Source organism: Rhopalosiphum maidis, chromosome 2 (genome assembly GCF_003676215.2).
Source record: "Rhopalosiphum maidis isolate BTI-1 chromosome 2, ASM367621v3, whole genome shotgun sequence".
NCBI lineage: Eukaryota > Metazoa > Arthropoda > Insecta > Hemiptera > Aphididae > Rhopalosiphum > Rhopalosiphum maidis.
In genome coordinates this window covers 13,619,167-13,638,286 of record NC_040878.1, presented here as the reverse complement: position 1 = coordinate 13,638,286, position 19,120 = coordinate 13,619,167, and the positions used below count along the sequence as shown (strand labels likewise).

The 19,120-nt window shown below is 26.8% G+C and overlaps 3 protein-coding genes across 3 annotated transcripts; 2 read left to right on the top strand and 1 right to left on the bottom strand.

The window, feature by feature from the left end:
* Positions 1-1,335: 1,335 nt before the first annotated feature.
* On the bottom strand, positions 1,336-3,514 carry LOC113553954 (leukocyte receptor cluster member 1 homolog). The gene is made up of 3 exons (XM_026957560.1): positions 3,085-3,514; positions 2,371-2,470; positions 1,336-2,122 (listed from the first exon to the last, which is right to left on the bottom strand). The coding sequence occupies exons 1-3, from the start codon at positions 3,105-3,107 to the stop codon at positions 1,406-1,408; spliced, it is 840 nt and encodes a 279-aa protein (XP_026813361.1). The 5' UTR covers positions 3,108-3,514; the 3' UTR covers positions 1,336-1,405.
* Positions 3,515-3,736: 222 nt separating this feature from the next.
* Positions 3,737-7,373, top strand: LOC113553955 (ubiquitin-conjugating enzyme E2 variant 2). The gene is made up of 4 exons (XM_026957562.1): positions 3,737-3,928; positions 4,477-4,619; positions 4,702-4,827; positions 6,387-7,373. Exons 1-4 carry the CDS (start codon positions 3,907-3,909, stop codon positions 6,525-6,527), a joined length of 432 nt encoding a protein of 143 aa, XP_026813363.1. The 5' UTR covers positions 3,737-3,906; the 3' UTR covers positions 6,528-7,373.
* A 3,416-nt stretch (positions 7,374-10,789) lies between these two features.
* LOC113551171 (15-hydroxyprostaglandin dehydrogenase [NAD(+)]-like) lies at positions 10,790-18,437 on the top strand. Its single transcript, XM_026953250.1, has 6 exons — positions 10,790-11,454; positions 13,109-13,232; positions 14,764-14,870; positions 16,345-16,518; positions 17,179-17,336; positions 17,403-18,437. Exons 1-6 carry the CDS (start codon positions 11,362-11,364, stop codon positions 17,515-17,517), a joined length of 771 nt encoding a protein of 256 aa, XP_026809051.1. The 5' UTR covers positions 10,790-11,361; the 3' UTR covers positions 17,518-18,437.
* Positions 18,438-19,120: the final 683 nt, after the last annotated feature.

Below are 19,120 nucleotides of genomic sequence, written 5' to 3'. Positions count from 1 at the left end.
ATGTTAACCTTTATTATTATAAAAGTGACGATTAGTAGTAATACTTGGACTTTATCAAGAGCGAATGTGTGTTATTCGTTATTTTGAGTTTAATAATAAATCCTCTAACCATTTTTCCTATAGGTATTGAAGTGTAGGTATACCAAAACTTTCATTTCTTCTTCTTTTGAAGACATAATAGTCTTAATACTTTGTACCTATTTATAACAGCTATAACGATACTCAACCTGGATACAAGAGTCAGCCAATGCATAACAAAAAATAGCAATTAAATAAGTAAAAAAATAAACTAAAAATCTACAGAATATTTCACCAACCACAAGAATGAATTTAACCAACTGTATTGAGCCAAAATAGTTTCTAACCAACAACAGCAAAAGAGTCATTAAATTTAACAAATATTGTATAAATATCTATATAATATAATGTAAGCTATTTTTTTTTTTAAATGTGATGCCTTAGATAATAGTTTTGCTTTTTCAATTTGATAACAGGTCAATTTACTTGCATTTTAAATGTTACATAGTTGCATAGATTTAGGATTATTCTAAAATGTAAAATTTGGTATGTCGTGAGTTTGTTAGATGTTAACAACACATATGAGTATAACAACTTTGAATTTATTCTTGATATTTTGCAATTATATTTATTTAAAAATATATAATAATAATAATAATAATATTAATATATTATTTTTATTACCACTAATTATACATTGTATAATAAATGTAATACTTTTAGTAGAAACTGCAGTTTAAGATTCTAACAATTTGTTACTTTTTTATTTTTGTAATTCATTCTCACATATAGGAAAATTACTGAAGAAATTATAGTATCAACTAATCAATTAGTGATTAGTGATATATATCTTGTAGATATGATTATTAATTTTTTAAGATTAATATTTAATATTATACTAAATTCAATATTGTTTTTATTTCTCAAATTTAACCTTTTATTTGTTTATTATTTATTTTTGTAATGAAACTGTAAGACTATTATTATTTTAATGCTAGATATTTATGAAGATGAAATAAATAAAAAAAAAATTAAAACTTTAACAAATGTCATCATAAAAGATACAGAAAAATCAAAATTATCATTTAATATCTAAATAAGTTATACATGCTATATAGTTACATGTTCCCAATTTGGACAGTGAATCAATGTATTTAAATAATTCAGCTTATTCGCCAAAATTTATATTAAAACTAAAAATTTTGTCTAAAATATAGATTATTAGGTGATACTAGAATTAAAATATCATTTAATGTTATATTTTCATCAAATATTTATATAAATAAAACAATATTATCATAATTTTTCAACATTTTTTTGGATACAACAATAAAATATTTAATAAATTTATAAAACATGTAATAACATATTTTAAATTGTATGTTTATTAATTCAAATTGGTTGTAGGATAATTTTGTTTGGCTAAGTATGGATTAAACTGAGAATTATACTTTTGAACAATAGTTGGTTTTGGTTGTGGTTTTGAAACTTCAACAGGTATGACTCCATTCATTCTTGCTAATAATTGACTAGCTTTAAACCTCTCTTCCCTTTCTCTCTTTAATCTTTTTTCTCGAAGTTTTTCTAAAATTAATAATTTTTCGTTTTTATCATTAACTTTTTCTTTTTTTTTCTCTTTTTTTTTATGTTTTTTCTTATGTTTTTTTTTAGGTGATTCATCATTTGTCTTAATTGATGCTCTGGATTTTTCGCTATTCTTTTGATCAGTTTCAACATATTTCTTCATAACAAGAAGTGGATCGTTAAATGTTTTAACTTTTGTTTCAATTTCTTTATCAGTTTTACACATGTCTAATCGTTTCGGTTTCTTGTTATACCATTGTACATTACCAGTCGCCTCATCTGTGTCCTGTCCTAAATAAGTAAGATAACCAACTTTTTTTTCATATGCTTCTTTCTCTTCCTTTTTTTCTTGCTCATGTTCTTTGTTAACACCTGTATGAGCGACATTCCCATCTTCGAGATCTTGGAAAAAATTAACATGAGTTAGCTCTTCTGATTTAGTTTCTTTGGGTCGATCTGCAGAGTCATCATATCTTTGTTTAGACTTATTTCTTAGCAATGCAAGTTTTGTTTCTTGTTCCTAAAGAAAAATATAAATATTAGTAATACACATTTATAATTAATTGTTCACAATTTAAAAATTTAAAACCCAAGTTAACAGATTAAAAAAAATAATCTATGATTAAAACACAATTATTTTACTAAATAATTAATGAGAATTAAGTACCTATTAAATTAATTTTTTACTTTTCAAATTTAATTCATGTTACAAAGTTTTTAATGTCTAATTAAAATCTATTTGTTTTTTTTTTTTTTTTATTAACTTACAGCTAGCTGTATCCTCATCTTAAGTTTCTTCTCTTCTTCGGCTGCTTGTGCTTCATCACGCCTAACACGCGCAATGTTATCTTTGGTACGTACATGCCACCTATAAAATATTATTAATGATTAATTTTTAGAATATTATGAAATTTATTATATTTATACTGCCTCAAAGTAAAATACACTAAAGGGTTTTGTCCAGCGACATTCCCACATAATGGCATAGGTAATGACGATAGAAAGGAATAAAAAGTACAAAGAACTGGCATATTCTACTTTGGTCTTTGAGACAGAGTATAGATATAAGTTTTTGTTAAATAACGATTGATCTTGTTTTAATAATTAAATATTTGTCTAATACAATACAGTATTATAATTGGTACCTTATACCTACCCAAATTGTTTGTACTTAATTCAAAATACTATATTGGAATACAATTTAAAGTACTTAACACATTTAAATTTAAGAATATCACACTTTAAAGGATGTGTTCTGAACAATAATCATCTTGGTTGCAATATTTTCGATAACATAATAAAATAAGATCAATATATATTTTAGAGGGTGTAATTTTGTAGATTTTATAACAATGAACAATATAAATAGGTGCCTACTACCTACTTATCAGTTATTTAAATTAATTTAACTACTGAGTAATTTTTTTTTTTCATTTAAAACAGATAAACTATCATAATGGCCTATAATGTTAGTTCACTTACCTTTTTTTTGGCAATATATTCATTTTGATGTTTTCTAAGAACCACTCTTCTCAATCAACCTTCCTAAAAAACTACCCTATATCTATTTTGTAGAAATGACTAATGAAATAATGATTTATTTCAAAAGCAAACACCGTTGTAACTGAAACTGACAGAAACGTGAATACTCGAATCATTAAAATCGGAGTAGTAATAGTTTTAAATTATTAATAATAATGCAGCATACTATTCAATATTTATATTTCATAGTTTCATTGTTTCATAATATTTCAGATTTCAGAAAACTACAAATTATAATAAAAATAAACATATTATTATCTAATCTATGGTTTATCATCATTCATCATCATCCGTGGTTTAGGAAAAAGTGGTGCCCAAACATTTTGTGATAAGACCAGACTTACTACAGTGTACGTACATGCGCTACAGAATGTAGCCGGCCGAACACTGGATTTTGGCGACACTGTACTCAGAGGTGCCGGGCCAATCGTTTGCGGTCGTTGTCGCTGCCGCGGCCGCCGTCGTTCTCTCCTCTGACCGACTGCCGTATGATAGGTGCTCGCACATAACATCGTAAATCGTATATAAATGTTATGAGCTATAACATTATTATATTTAATAATAATAATAAATAATAATAGTAATAACAACATCAAACAACGACTGATTTATTGTATTTACGATTTTCACTGACGCCAAGTCGCCAATCACCAGCGACCAGCCGACATTCGACATTTCGACGTACCGATTACAGACCGCAGTCGCCGTTCTGACGTTCTCGCCTTTTCCGCGCTACCATTGCTTGCAGTTGCTTCGTTCGAGATGGCCATCACAAATACAGTTGGTGAGTGTACACGCGGCCGTTTCGATGATGCACGCCGCGACATCACTGCGGGTCGTCCGGTTCCGACCGTTCTGTGTTCTGTCACGACGTGCTAACCGCTTTTTTGCGGTGGTGCTGATGCGGCTCCATTTCCTACGAGTCCCCGTATGGTTTCTTGACCGATCTGTCCAAATTCCTCAAAAGTCATTCTTCTGCTTTAAGTCCCACAATATTATTTTCGACATTTTATTAAATCGCGGTTTATTCTTTCATTCTATTTGCATTCTATAACTTGAGAATAATTATTATTGACGTGCTGTATGACAACTATTGTGACGTCCATCATTGTTTGCCTTTACTTTACTAGCCTTACTTCACGTGTATAAATACAAATACGGTAGCTCATTCTTGACCGGATATCAAATAAAGTTCTATCAATTGTTTTGACAGTTCAAATTAATTATTTCGTTTCTCATTCACAGCAGTTATACATCCACCACACTGTTTTTTAACTATTGACAACATCTTAACAATGTTAATTATTATTAATTTTTTTTTTTTTTGTTTAGTGATTCCGAGAAATTTTAGACTACTTGAAGAATTAGAACAAGGACAGAAAGGTGTCGGCGATGGCACTATTAGTTGGGGTCTTGAAAAAGATGATGATATGACTTTAACTCAATGGACTGGAATGATCATTGGACCGCCTAGAGTATAAATATTAATTATTTTAATATTAAATTAATATCATATTTATTTTAGGTGTTTAGTAATAATAATTTTCTTTTATTTAGACTCCATATGAAAATAGAATGTACAGCTTAAAAGTAGAATGTGGTCCTATGTATCCAGATGATGCACCTGTCGCTCGTTTTGTTACGCGCATTAATATGAATTGTGTTCATAACACAAGTGGACTGGTATGTTGTATGATTTATATTTTATAACCTTTTATCATTTTATTTTTTTACTTATTGAAACTTAATTTCATTTTATATTACTGAAATTCTATCATAGTTCTGAAATATACAGTATATATTTGACTTGTCAAAAATTAATAGTTATCATATTTAATAAAAATAAAAATGTATGATTTAGGTACTATAAACTATTATTTTAGCATTACCTACAACATAAATCATTTTTATTTTATATCTAATTTGTTTTAAATATTTAATAAATAAGATGTAAGAGACAAATTCAACCATACTTATTTATATGAAATAGATTTTAAATTTAACAGTTAACAATTTTTAAAATGCAAAAACTTATTTTGGTTTTTATATACCACTTTTAATGCCATCTAAGAATTGCCGTGTTGTCCTCTGCAAATGTTAAAATAAATAGCACATTTTATCCTGACTGTAGGTATATTGATAAGATACTTGGTTTCTAATTGTTTGTATCTTCTATTTTACAATTTTTAATTGAATAATACCTTGATATTTTGGTACTTTTCTGTAGTCTAAACTATTTTCTAATGCCATAAATTCCATCACCAAATGAAAAAATTACGTTTATTGAGCGTCATATTTAAAAAATAAGTTGTAAATACGCTACTACATGTATTATAATATATACATTATACATCATCTTAAATATAAAAACTAACTTAAAATCAATTATGTCTATTATTCAAACATAAGTTGCTTATTAAATAATTTTAAAATCATTACAATGCTGATAATATTATTATATTAATTTTATATAATTATTTTTAAATTTTAGATTTTATTTTAGAATTTAAAATTAACAATTTAATTTATATGAACTTAAATATTATATAATATTGGTGAGAGGTCACCTCAGCAAAATAAATAAATTTGGGAGTATGAATCTATGAAGGTGTGGGTCTACCCACTCTATCCTGTTAATAACTCATATCAGTCATTCTATTATCAAAATTATTATTTTAGTTATAATTTATTTTATTTCTAACTGATTTTATGTTAGATATTATTACTATTCACTGCTAAAATTTATGTGTAATTAAATATTATACTAATAAAAATATATTTTGCATATTAAATACAAATTTGGTTATCTAAAGAACAGAAAAGTACATTATTATTTATATTAGTCTTGATTAATTATCAATCTTCTGTATTTACTCCTGACCAACAAATCGATCACGACTTGATTTTGAGTTGACCTCAAATTCCTTTTGTCCTTCCTCCAATTATTTTACAGAAAACAAAAAAAATATTGTATGGTACATTTACTTTTTATCTTTATTTGATTCTCAAGTATCCAAATGTTGAGGTAAATCTACTAAATCAAATCTCAAGGTAAATTGATTGCAACCATCATATAAACCTAGTTCAATCACAAGTCGTTATAGTTAACCCCATCTTCTCTATGTAATAGTATTATGATGAATATTTCTGAATTTGTTCAGTTAAATACCAATATTAATTTAATATTTTGATATTTTTTTTTAAGAAAAATTATTTTATGTAGTTGATATTGTTTTTTTCAGGTTGATAATAGACAAGTTCCAGTGTTGGCTAGATGGCAACGTGATTATAATATCAAAACTGTTCTGCAAGAGCTTAGGAGATTAATGACACTTAAGGATAACATGAAAATGTCTCAGCCACCTGAGGGTAGCACATTCTAGCCATCGCCGCTGTCTGAACCATGGAATAGTTTGTACCTTGCGCCTCGCTACCAACCCACAGCAGCCGCACCGGTACAACCTACACAGCCGATGCAAGCAGTACAACAACAACAACAACGCCGCTTCATTGGTCGTTGCCTGAGGATTATATTCCCATGCTGTTATTATACAGCTCCTCAGACCGACACCTAGATTTTAATTAAAGTGTTTGGGAAATGTCTATCCCTTTCATTTTTGGTTATAAACATATTTTCCACGGGAATATAAGTTTTACAGATCATTTTGTTTTATAATTTTTGTTAAATTTTTCATTTAATTTCATGGTTCAGAAAGCGATATCACATTTAGGCATATTTTATATACTATTTATTATATTATATTATATACTCGTAAATAGATAATTAGACATTGTTTTATTTTAAGTACTAAAAAAAAAACTAATATTTAAATCGTAATAATGAATATAAATTGAGGTTACTTGTGAGTAAGTAATTACTAATTTAATTAGATAATTTTACGAGTAATAACATTCTCACAATAGATGCTCACTATCATTAATAGTAAATGAAAATATTTATAATATTTAATACTGATCTTAATTCATGTTTTAAACCTTAGATTCACTTCAGTTTCTGTGTTTTGTGTTATTTATTGTACTAGTTTTTAATATTTAAGAACATGTAAAAAAACAACACATTTTATGTTTTTAAGGGGTTTAAAAACTTATTACCTGAAGTTTATTTTTAAACAATTTAATTTATATTATATTTTATTTTTAATTTTACATTTAATACATTTTTAAGTATGTGAGGTGAGCCTGATAAAATAAATACATTAAACATTGTCTTGTCATTTAAAATGTTTTTCTTCAAATTCTACTCTTAAGATTACTTAGAAATTTTACTAACTAATCAAATATCAATTGGAATTTTACTTATATAATAATTATTAACATTTACCATTAACGTTGTACATTTATACTAATTTAATCATAAACTACTAATTTTTTAGTACCTATGTAAGTATGATGCATATGGTTAATATTTATATTTTCCAAATAAAGTGTTTGGCAATTAATCATCATTACAAAATTACGGGCGTATTGTGTTTGAGCAAATTTTTAAAAATTATAATGTGTTTGGGCGAGTAATTGTAAAACATTGTAATGTGTTTGGGCGACTTTTTTTTTAATTTACTAGATGCTGTATTTTATCAATCAATTTTCCCTCTCATTTTGACAGACTTGGGACTGTGTGCGTATGTGTATAATTAAAAATTGAAATGATTTAGATGATTATAAATTAAGTTAAAATATTATGATTATTAAAAAAAACATTTGTTTTTTAAATTGTTTTCCTGGAAATTTTACACTCTTACATTGTAAATACTTTAAAATCTTAATTTCACCTAACATTAACTTATCCCAGCTTGTTTTTAAATATTCTTGTTTTTTTAATATAACCGTCGAATATTTTAAATATTTTTATTTATAGTATTTCATTTTGTGTTAGTTTTTATTTGAAATTTTGTAACAAATTATCTTTTATATTGTCTCGCTCAAACACATTACTTTTATTATGCGGATAAAAATGTAATTCGTTCAAACGCAGACCGCCCCAAAATTACCTACTAATTAACCATCCATTTTTTAGTTGAGTAATATATTTACATTTAGCCATGCCAACCCTAAAGTAGGTAATACATATAATGTTTATGTCTCTCCAGACACCGTGACTTGCCCTGAAGAGAGGTGCCGCCCGTGACCGAGGTTCAAACCAGCGACGGTGCGCATCGCAACCGACGCCTTAGAACGCTCAACCACTTCGTCCCCATTGTACATTAAGTACACACATAAACAATAATAATAAGCAATGTCATCCTCTATTTTTTTTTAAATATTTTATAACATAGCTATAGGTATAGTATTAATTATCTATAATTAATAAAATATTAAATGGCTCGTAAATTATAAGTACTTGCTTAATGTAGGTAGTGAAAACGTTACAAAACTGATATTTTTCAGTGTGTTATTAATTTATAATATCGAAAAGATTTTCTTTGTGGTTAGATAAGTATACAAGTATAATGTGTCACATGTAATAGCTAGGTACCTAATAATTATTAATTAGGAATCATATGCACTTATATTTAAATTAGGTATTATTATTATTTCTTTACAAACTTATTGACATGACAATTTAAATGTAATTAATTTGTTACATGGTTGTGAATAAGTTTGTATGGTTCAATTTGTCATCTGACAAATAGTTTGAATAAAATAAACTAAATTACGTAAGTTGAAATAATATATTATTTGGATATGATATAATGTACATAATCCATTGCAAATGACAATCGCCAATCATCATAAGATAATTAACGGTTCCAGTAATTTTGACATACACTAATAAAAAAAATATAGTGAACTCATAGCTCGTGGTTTGTTTATATTTTTGAATAACTTATTGTTGGTTAAAAATAATTTTGATTATTTTTAATTAAAACATATTAATATTTATAAAAAATGAAAATATTAAAAATTTATCCAGTCAATGCAAAGGAAATATTCTTTATAAAATATATAATAGATGCCTTAACTCTAAATTGAACAAAAGGGTCCTAATCGTGGAAATACGAAATATCTTTGACCATTGTTTCTATATTATGTTGGATATGGACAGAGAATATAAATGTTGGTGTGGTGACACCTTAAACAGAATGTGTATCTATAAGTCTTGAATCATTATTTACTGTATTATTATCAATCATTTTTATTCAAAATAGCCCAGTAAATGTTAAAAACAAAAATTCGCATAAATTATAAATGAACATTAGATTATACAAATAGGTAGATATATCATGTTAAAAGAACTTACAACAAAAAAACTTTAATAAATACTAAAAAAAAAAAAATCAACTACACAAATATCTTAATTTATAAATCTTTATTCTTTACTAATGCTTTGGGTAGGTAGGTACCTAGTGAGTTTCATTAAATAGAAATAATAAAAAAAAAACGAATAATTTACCTAGGTAACAAATATTCTAACAAGAATGTAGTTTCGTTAAAAATTAAATATTTATTTGAATAAAAATAATAAAATAGATAAATTATTAAATTTTTGTTTTCGCGTTATAATAAGTGCACTTATCAGCACTAGCTGATAATTGATATCTACATCACTTATTACACACCATACAGTATTCAACGATAAATATAACACATAATATTTCGAGTGCATGACTGAGTTCCATTACTTTTTTAATTTTTTTTCCATGCGTACCTGTGCAGCAAAACAAATTTTTCTTCATCATTATACAAAATTACACAGAACTTGTGAAAATTGAAAATACTGACAAAAAATAAAAAAATAATGATAAATATAGCATGCATAAATCGAAAGTTTCGATTCAAAACTTTAAGTCACTCTCAATAAGTCAATTTTAAAGATAGAAAAAACTTAAATAAAAATCAATTTAATTTCAACTTGAACTCAAAATGTGGGAGAAAGGGAATGCATTTAAATCTATTTTGTTTTTCCAGTGTGTGCATGAAAAAATAAGAAAACATTTTTCAAAAATAAATATAACGATATCAAGTCTTTTATGTAGTAAAAAAAATCAAAGGGTGGTAGGGTGTTCGTTACTATTATCATCGAACACACTATACCTATAGATAATAAATAAATTATAATATAATACTTTATTACTGTCTGGAGCTGCTGCAGACTTACACTATATTTAAAATATCTAATCTCATAATATTATTCAACTATTATTATTTATTGTTGTAAGAATTAGAATTCTCGCAGACAAATTACAGTGTTATATTATCATAATAATAATACATAGGTACCTACTAAATATATTTATTTTCTTTATTTTTTGATAAATCATACATTATTCAAGACTGCTGTAGCAATTGGAGACAGTTTTAACATATGATATTCCTTGAGTTGTACACTTATACCTACTATACCTACCTAAATACCTAATCCAAATTCAAAGTGGCAGGCAGGTAAATACTATAAGATACCTATATAGGCTGTATATAATTTCACAAAGCTGTCACGATTTCGTGACTTAATATTTGTGCAACCCCTTCGAAAACGGATTCTAGGGTAGTAGGGTGTGTTGCCCGCGTGAAGGTTTCTCAAAAAAGGTTTATTTTACCACTCGTAGCGCTCCCCACGGCGGCGCAAAACTTCTCCTACTGTCGGCGACGCATTTTCATCACGCTGGACAATAGTCCGTATAGTCGGCGCCGGCGTGGGCGTCGTTTGCAAGGGCGAGGCCGTCATCCGCGGTCGTGTTTGTATATTATATGATATCGTCGTATTGTACCGCATCGAACGTAGACCGCCAAAATCGTTTTCCATAACCGTTTTTTATTTTTGTATTTTTAAAATTCTTACGACGCGGCTTCCGATTCAGTAACTACTTTTGTCGTGGAATCCGTATTTTTAGCCAGTCGCATACACCCCTATCACTGATAATAATTCGCGTGCGTGTACAGTCTTATACGCCCTGTTTAGTAGAGTAATGTCTTGTCGTGACGTGCCGGATAATAACAACTCTGCCGCGTGACAACGTATCGCGGTTTTTCGTTGCAATATTGTTGTACACCACACACTCGTACGCGTATGTTGTGTTACCGCAAGTTTATACGTATTTTTTCGCATCTTATATTGTAAAAAATACCCTAATAAAATATTTTAAATTATAATTATTATATCGAGTGCCTGTATTGTCGTACAAACGCATATTAGGTGCCAATATTATTATTATCATATAATATTATATCTCTCGAAACTGGACCGCAGTCCTGCGATCGATGGACATCAAGGGTAAGGTCGCCATGGTTACAGGCGGGGCCGCCGGTATTGGACGCGCGTATTGCGAAGAACTGTTGAAAAACGGAGCCAAAGTAAGATTTAATTTAATTTAATTTATAATAATTGTTATTATTTTGTACCGTTGATGTCACGGCGATGGATACGGGAGCTCATCTATGTTTTGGGCACTATAAATCCTGTATAAAACATTATCTATTTATCATAAGCATTAAATAAGTGCTAGAAGTTTCTATTTCGGATCTATCATGCTTAAAGGCGAATATTGAGAAGAATTTCGCTATACCTTAAGCTTGCCCCTTAAGAACCCTCCATCCTCCTTTAGTGATAGAACATTTACTTACCTCATTGAGAAAGTTCTCATTATAAGATATTGTCATTCCTATCGAGTATGAATACGAGTAAAATACTTAAAAGATTAAAGATTCGTTTAGTAATAATAATATTGGAATCGTTTAAAATATTAAATATTAATTTCTGGTTTTATTTTATTAAGTATAAGACCTCGCTATGCCCCCCCTCATATCTAATAACCGTTATTTAAAATATTTAAAAATCAACATGTGTAAATAAAAACTATACAAAACTTTTTTGAATAATAGAAAATGTTTGAATAATACTCAATTATTGTTTACCATCGTACAATTAAGCAATTATATAATGTAAATGGTGAAATATATAAAACTTTTTTATAAAGAGATTTAATTTATATGATATGAATATAAAACAATATTTGGATAAACGACATATAAATATAGTTATACCCATACTATTTAATCTGTCATTCTAATTGCATTCTTGGATCGCTCTCTCTAGATTGTAAATGACTATTCATTCTCGTGTGTACAGTATTATGATATTTCTTATATAATAAAGTCAGTATCGACTGCAGTAACCATATTTTAATAAATTCGTTCCACATATTTTTTTATGCAATGGTGATTTAAATATTAAACTCCTATAGCTTATTAAATAGTGAGCTTGTATTAAGTTTGTCGTGATTTAACCACATTTTAACAAAAATACAATATGACCGCACGTCTACACGCTTTCAATTCGTTTCTACTGCACATGGGTCTTTAATCCATTTATCACTCACCCCCTAAAAAATAATAACTATCACTTAATTAATTTTATAATAAATAAAGCTCATATTAACCTTTATTATATCTTCGTAGGATGATTGTAAACTCTCCGGATTTTAAAAACCAGTAAACACTCCCGGATCTATTTCGGCTCTACCTGAAGGATATAATATAAATTGTATCATTAAAATGTAATGTTTATAATAATACAAATTAACTGCTTTAGCAGCAAAGTGAGCTATAATTAAAACAACATAAGTAAAAATTAATAAAAACATTGATTAAATTGAAAATACATTTTAATTTAATTTTTTTTAATATAATACGAAGACATAAATTTTTACAAAATTATAACAACTCAATAGAGTTATCATACCTATTTACTTCAGATAAACATAATATTGACTTAAGAGATTTTACTAGTTTTAAAAATCAAAAGAGTTTACTATTTAATAAGAATTGTGGAGAGTGGAGAGTTAACCATCACCTTTTAACCGGGACCAACACTTCTGTTATATAAAAAAATACTTATAATGTCATATATTTTAAGTTATAACGTTATATCTTCAATGCTGTTACGAGTGCATTGATATATTTAAGTAAGTATTAAATATATAATATATATATGTATTATGCATCACAGGTTTCTATATGTGATATTAATGAAGATGTCGGCGTCAAATTGGCCGACCTGTTAGGAGCCAAGTTTGGAAACGTCAAAGTCATATTTTGTCCCTGCGACGTCACCGATTATCCACAGTTTCAAGGTAAAAACTTACAATAAAATTATGAAAAAAACAAGTGCAATATATATAATATATATATATATATAGATGTAGTGTCACGATGACTGCAGTGCTGTTGAAGATTGCTAATATAAATATAAAAATCATGTATAATTAACATAACCGCGAAAAATATAGTAGATTTACTCATGTTTATTGATTTAACATTTTTTTCATATTGACTACCCACTTACCGTTAGTCGAAATTTGATAAAATTATCGTTAGCATAATTTTTAAAGAACAATAATAATTAATAAAATATTATAACATTAGTAAAGCAGGCATTTAAAAAACATTATTTTTTTCAAAATAAATAATATCTTTGTTTCATATTTGGTAGGAATTAAAGTAATCTTTAAAATTACTAAAATAATTAATTTAGAGAGTTTTGTAGAGCATTTATTGCAATTTTTAGGATTTTGTTTTATTTTATAATCTCAGTGTCGTCTACATTCTGCAAAGTGCAAATATTGCCTGCTGGCAGTGTTAAGTATATTAATGGGATAACTTTGCCATATAAGTTGATCAAAGTCCTAGGTCCCTAGAGTATTAGCCATTAGGGCAAATCCTTGAAAGACATCTGCTTATTATTTGAAAACTAGGGAAAAGGTCAGTTCTTATTCTAACCAGGTGATTGTAAACTCCGTCAGAATCATACTATACCAGCTAGATAAAAATGCAATAAAAAAGTCTAATGTAAACTCCGCCAGTTTTATTTTTTTACCTGTAATAGATACATGGAAACTCCGCTAGAGTTAAGGCTTTCCCACATTAAATACGTTAAAATCCTTCTGATGACTTAATTGTAAGTTTAAATATATGTTAGTTTAATACGTCAAATTTATTCATTTATTTATATTTAAAAATAATTTTAACTACAAACTGTACCACATTATTTTAATTCACAGTTCAAAATATTAAAAAATAACTTATCTCCATTTTTATGATTATTCCGAATACGATTATTTTTTATTAATTATCTATTTAATATAATACACATTACGGTGATGTTGTTTATATTTAAAATGTTCGGACAATTGTTGTTTTTAATTTTTTAATAATATTTTATATTTTTAACTAACTTTTTAGTTTTTGGTTTAATATATATGTTTTATACATTACGCGTAATTATTATTTTTAATATGGACCATTATTCTTATAGAAATTATGATTTTTTTTATTAATAATATATTAATTGTATACTGTTACTTGATTTTTTTCACTGGCGGTGGTTACATACCTCCATCCTGACCCGGATGATAGGATTCTTGATGAATGACAAGTTTGCATTGTATAAAGGTTATACCTATGTTGGGAATTATAATGTTATTGTAGACTTATAGTTTTGATAATATCTAAGTGTTTGATGTTATACATTATCAAAGTCTAATAATATATCAAGGAAGGCTGTTGTTATATATTTTTAACCTAACCTAGAAAGTTGGTATATTAATATAACTTGTATAAGTTTAAATCTAATTTGATGTGTGATATGTGCTTTGTTATTTGCAGATGCGTTTCGAAAAACTATAGCAGCTTTTGGTGGACTTGACATAGTAGTTAATAATGCGGGTGTATTCAACGATCGATTCTGGGAATTCGAAGTGGATGTTAACTTGGTAATACGGTACACCTTACTATTTTTATTAATATTATAATTATAAATGGGGTAAATATTACCATGAATCAAACTATTTGTGGGCAATATTTATATTTTTTTTTTTTATACTTAAATATATTTATTAACCTTGGAACAGTTGAAATTATACAGTGTCCTGTGAGAATTTACCCATTATCTCCTAAGATAATGGAGATATCATAATTCTGATTTTTTAATAAGATTCACAGAGACAAGAAAAACTACAAGTATTGTAGTAATACTAAGTATATTTTAATTAATTTTATTATTTTGGTAAAAAAGTTAGAAAAAATATATTTTTTAATTTAATTATTTTCAAAAATTAAGATTAATAGCCATTTTGTAGAGTTCATTTTTCTTAAAATATTGACGTTTCAATATTTTAATTTCATTAATCTCCTGATTTTTAATATTTTTTCTGCTAATATATTATCTGCTGTAAGCGCGTTATTAAGTTATAATTTCGTAAGTATAACTAAGCTAAACGTTGAAAAAATTTAGTTAGACAGAATTTGAAATTTGAAGTACAACAAAAAGAATGAATATGTATAATCATTATAAGTAGTGTCATTGATATTATAAATATTATTCTAAATTTATGCTTAGTCGTAAAACCTTAAACCACCCCTACACTGACTACATCTACGATTTATAGGAATATGCAGGGAAACTTAAATATATACGCTTATGAAGTCACGCACGTATTTTTTGGGGTTCGATGACCACCACGCCTTATACTTTTAACATTATTGTAGACATTTTTAAAATCTGAAATAAACAACAGTTATTATTTATTTGTTAACTGCTAAAATAAGCATGTTTTATTTCAAATAAAACATTTTTCTTTACTTTTGAAGACATATGACGCATAACAGTTGGCAGCGATACATTGAAAGTAATTAATTATAATAACTATATAATATATATATATATATTATAATTAATAGTCATAATTCTCCCAAGTAGAGAAAAATAGTTCTACCATCTTAAAATACAACTTAAAACAATTAGTTCAATGCTTCAGAGATATATTTATTTGCCCTCTACATACAAATAAATTATAATTATAAATTATCTTTTTGCGTAATCAGCAAATTTTTTACCACCCCCCCCCCATTATGAAAAAAATAAATAATTTTCAAACTTTCTTATTGTTTAACATTGGTGTGACAGACCTTCCGACTCTTGACTATTCTCTTCGCTAATTTTTTTTTTTTTATTTGTTTGTGTCGTTTTGGTATTAATGGTCATCTTAGTTCGTTATAAATTATAACTTATAAACTTATAGTTTAAATGCAAAAAAATATAAAAAATAAAATAAAACCAAAATAATAGTTTGTTTTTATTTTATCAATTATTCTTTGTTGAACATGTTATTAAAATATATTGTAAACTTGTGGTTTTATAAAAAGAAATAATAAATAATAAATTTAAATATATTTTGCATAATATAGAACGGTGTCATCAGAGGAACATTGCTGGCGATGCAACTCATGGGCAAGGACAAAGGAGGTCGTGGTGGTACTGTGGTCGTAACTTCGTCTACAATGGGTTATAAACCATGTCCCAGTATGCCAATCTACACAGCAACCAAACATGCTCTAATTGGTTTCATTAGATCATTTGGGGTGAGTTGTATAATACACGTTATATTATGTACTTATGTATAATATACATATCTACATATTATTATATTTTTTATGACATTCTATTATGTACAAATATTTATTAGGTAATTTAAATTTTAAAATTATAACTGCAATAAATATAGGTATTAATATAATATAATTTGTTACATAACGAATAGGATCTGAGTGGCAATAACTATATGATTATTTTTCTATTAAAAAGTATCTTATTACATTAAACCAGTTGTGTTTTAGAAATTCAAAAAAAATTGAAATAGTTAATATAAATAAAATAATATTACCTTTTTATTGTTATAATAATATATCGTGATGTATAAATTGTATAAAAAATATAAAACATATACACATTTTAATATTATTTGTTGAATTATAGTTTTATATTTATTTTTTCTGTATTGATTTTCAGTATGAATTTTGCTATAGTATGGCCATTAGTTACCTACATTTTCAATTCACATTTTAAAATTAGTCTTAATAAGTTCAGCAATGGACGTTAAACTCTATACCCATCAATTTGTACCTGATTGGCACTATGTGATACACAATATTATAGTATTTTTTTTTTTTATCATTTATAATTGCATCACTATAAACATTGACGATATTGTTGTTTGTCTACTTAATACTTATGCATTTTAGGATCCTTATCACACAAATTTAACAGGGATTCGAGTAATCGCTTTATGTCCAGGAATGACACTGACTGATGCTATACCCGAGGATGTTAAACTGGCGTTATTGTCGCCCAATTTTATACACCTCTGGGATAAGGATGTCGCATCACAAGCACCCCAAGCGTATGTTTATCATCAACAACGAAATATAAAAAAGGTTTAAGAAATTACCTGAGATTTTATTTTCAGAGCCCAAAGTGTGGGACGTGCGCTAATTCACGTACTACAGAAAGCTCAAAGTGGTTCAGTCTGGGTTGCCGAGAACAACAAATCAGCCAAAGAAGTTAAGTTCCCTAACTTTTAATTTTTAACGCCATCTGCCAATTACTTTTTTTAAATAATTGTTTTGTTTTTTAATGTTTAAACTATTCTCCACTTGTGGTGATGGACAAAATTTTATTGATTATTTATAATTTATATAATTATATGTTTTTGTATAATTGAATTCAAAGTCCATAATTTACCGTTATTAATTATTATTGTTTTATTCGCGAAAATCGTCATAATGCTTCAATAGGTTAATCATATAAGCAGGTATATTATTTCATTTTATAATCAATATTTAGCGCATCGGTTCTTCAATTTATTCGGATAATAAAATTAAAAATATATCCATATTAACGTAATTTCGACGGAAATATAAATTAATCAACGTACATAATATACATCAAATATCACCATATCGAAGTATAAATGAAAACTATATACTCGTACTTAATGCTCATATATATTAATCGTATTAAACATATGATATATATATATATATATGTGTGTGTGTGTATATATAGATATGCAGTCAAAAAGTCGGTAAAATATCGTTAAACAATTATCTATGTTTTTAATACCTGACGAATTATATTCACGCACACTCGCACACACACACATATGTATTAAATATATTAAATATTTTTATGAATAGGGTTTTTTATTGTTTACGCATTACACCAAAATAATAATAATTAATTATCTAAATTTTGTATATTTTTAAAATAATCATCGGCTGTGAAACTATTTTGTTTTGTGATATGATATGCTATTTACTTAATTGCTTATTATATAATTATATTATACCTACCTATTTCAAACCCCCATAATACCTAGGGATATTGTTTTATATAAAAAATCAAAATCAACGAAATTCACCTGGGACCATGTTATATTTAAAATAATAAAAATTATAACAATATGATATTACTTTTTACGGCCCTTGGTAATTTGTTTTTATACCTACTATTATAATATTAATTTTATATAATATAACATGATAATAGTATATATAATATATACTATATAATAGTATATAAATAGGTAATATTCAAAATTTCAAAATCTAATATATATTCGTTATGACTAATACTCAATATTCATCTGAATTTTAATTCCAAATCAAAATATCTTTATTTAAAAAAGTAAATACCTCACATCAGTGATATCACCTACACCCATTTACCAAATTAAATTTATCACGCAACTTCTTTTTGTAATAATATTATATAACTATAACAGATCCTTGTTTCTCAAAATAAAAAATATATAACTAATAACTATATATAATATATGTTATGTTAAAATAGTAGTAATAAAAGAAGAAATATCCGCGAAGAAAATATACGACAAGACACAGATAATCCGTTCGTTTATGGGTCGATTTAACTCTAATATTGAAAATTCAATTAACTGTCGTGTACATCGATTATACCAAATGTAAAATTAATAGATTTTGCCACTTATATTATTTTTGAAACAAGTATAACACATATGTCATTACGTCCTTTTTAAATTCAATAATTTTGTCGAAACGATTTAAAATTATTCAACGTGTAGATAGCATATCAGACCACAGCCAATACATAAGTATTATATAATATGTATCTATTATTTAGATATACGTTTTTTATGATTCTAAA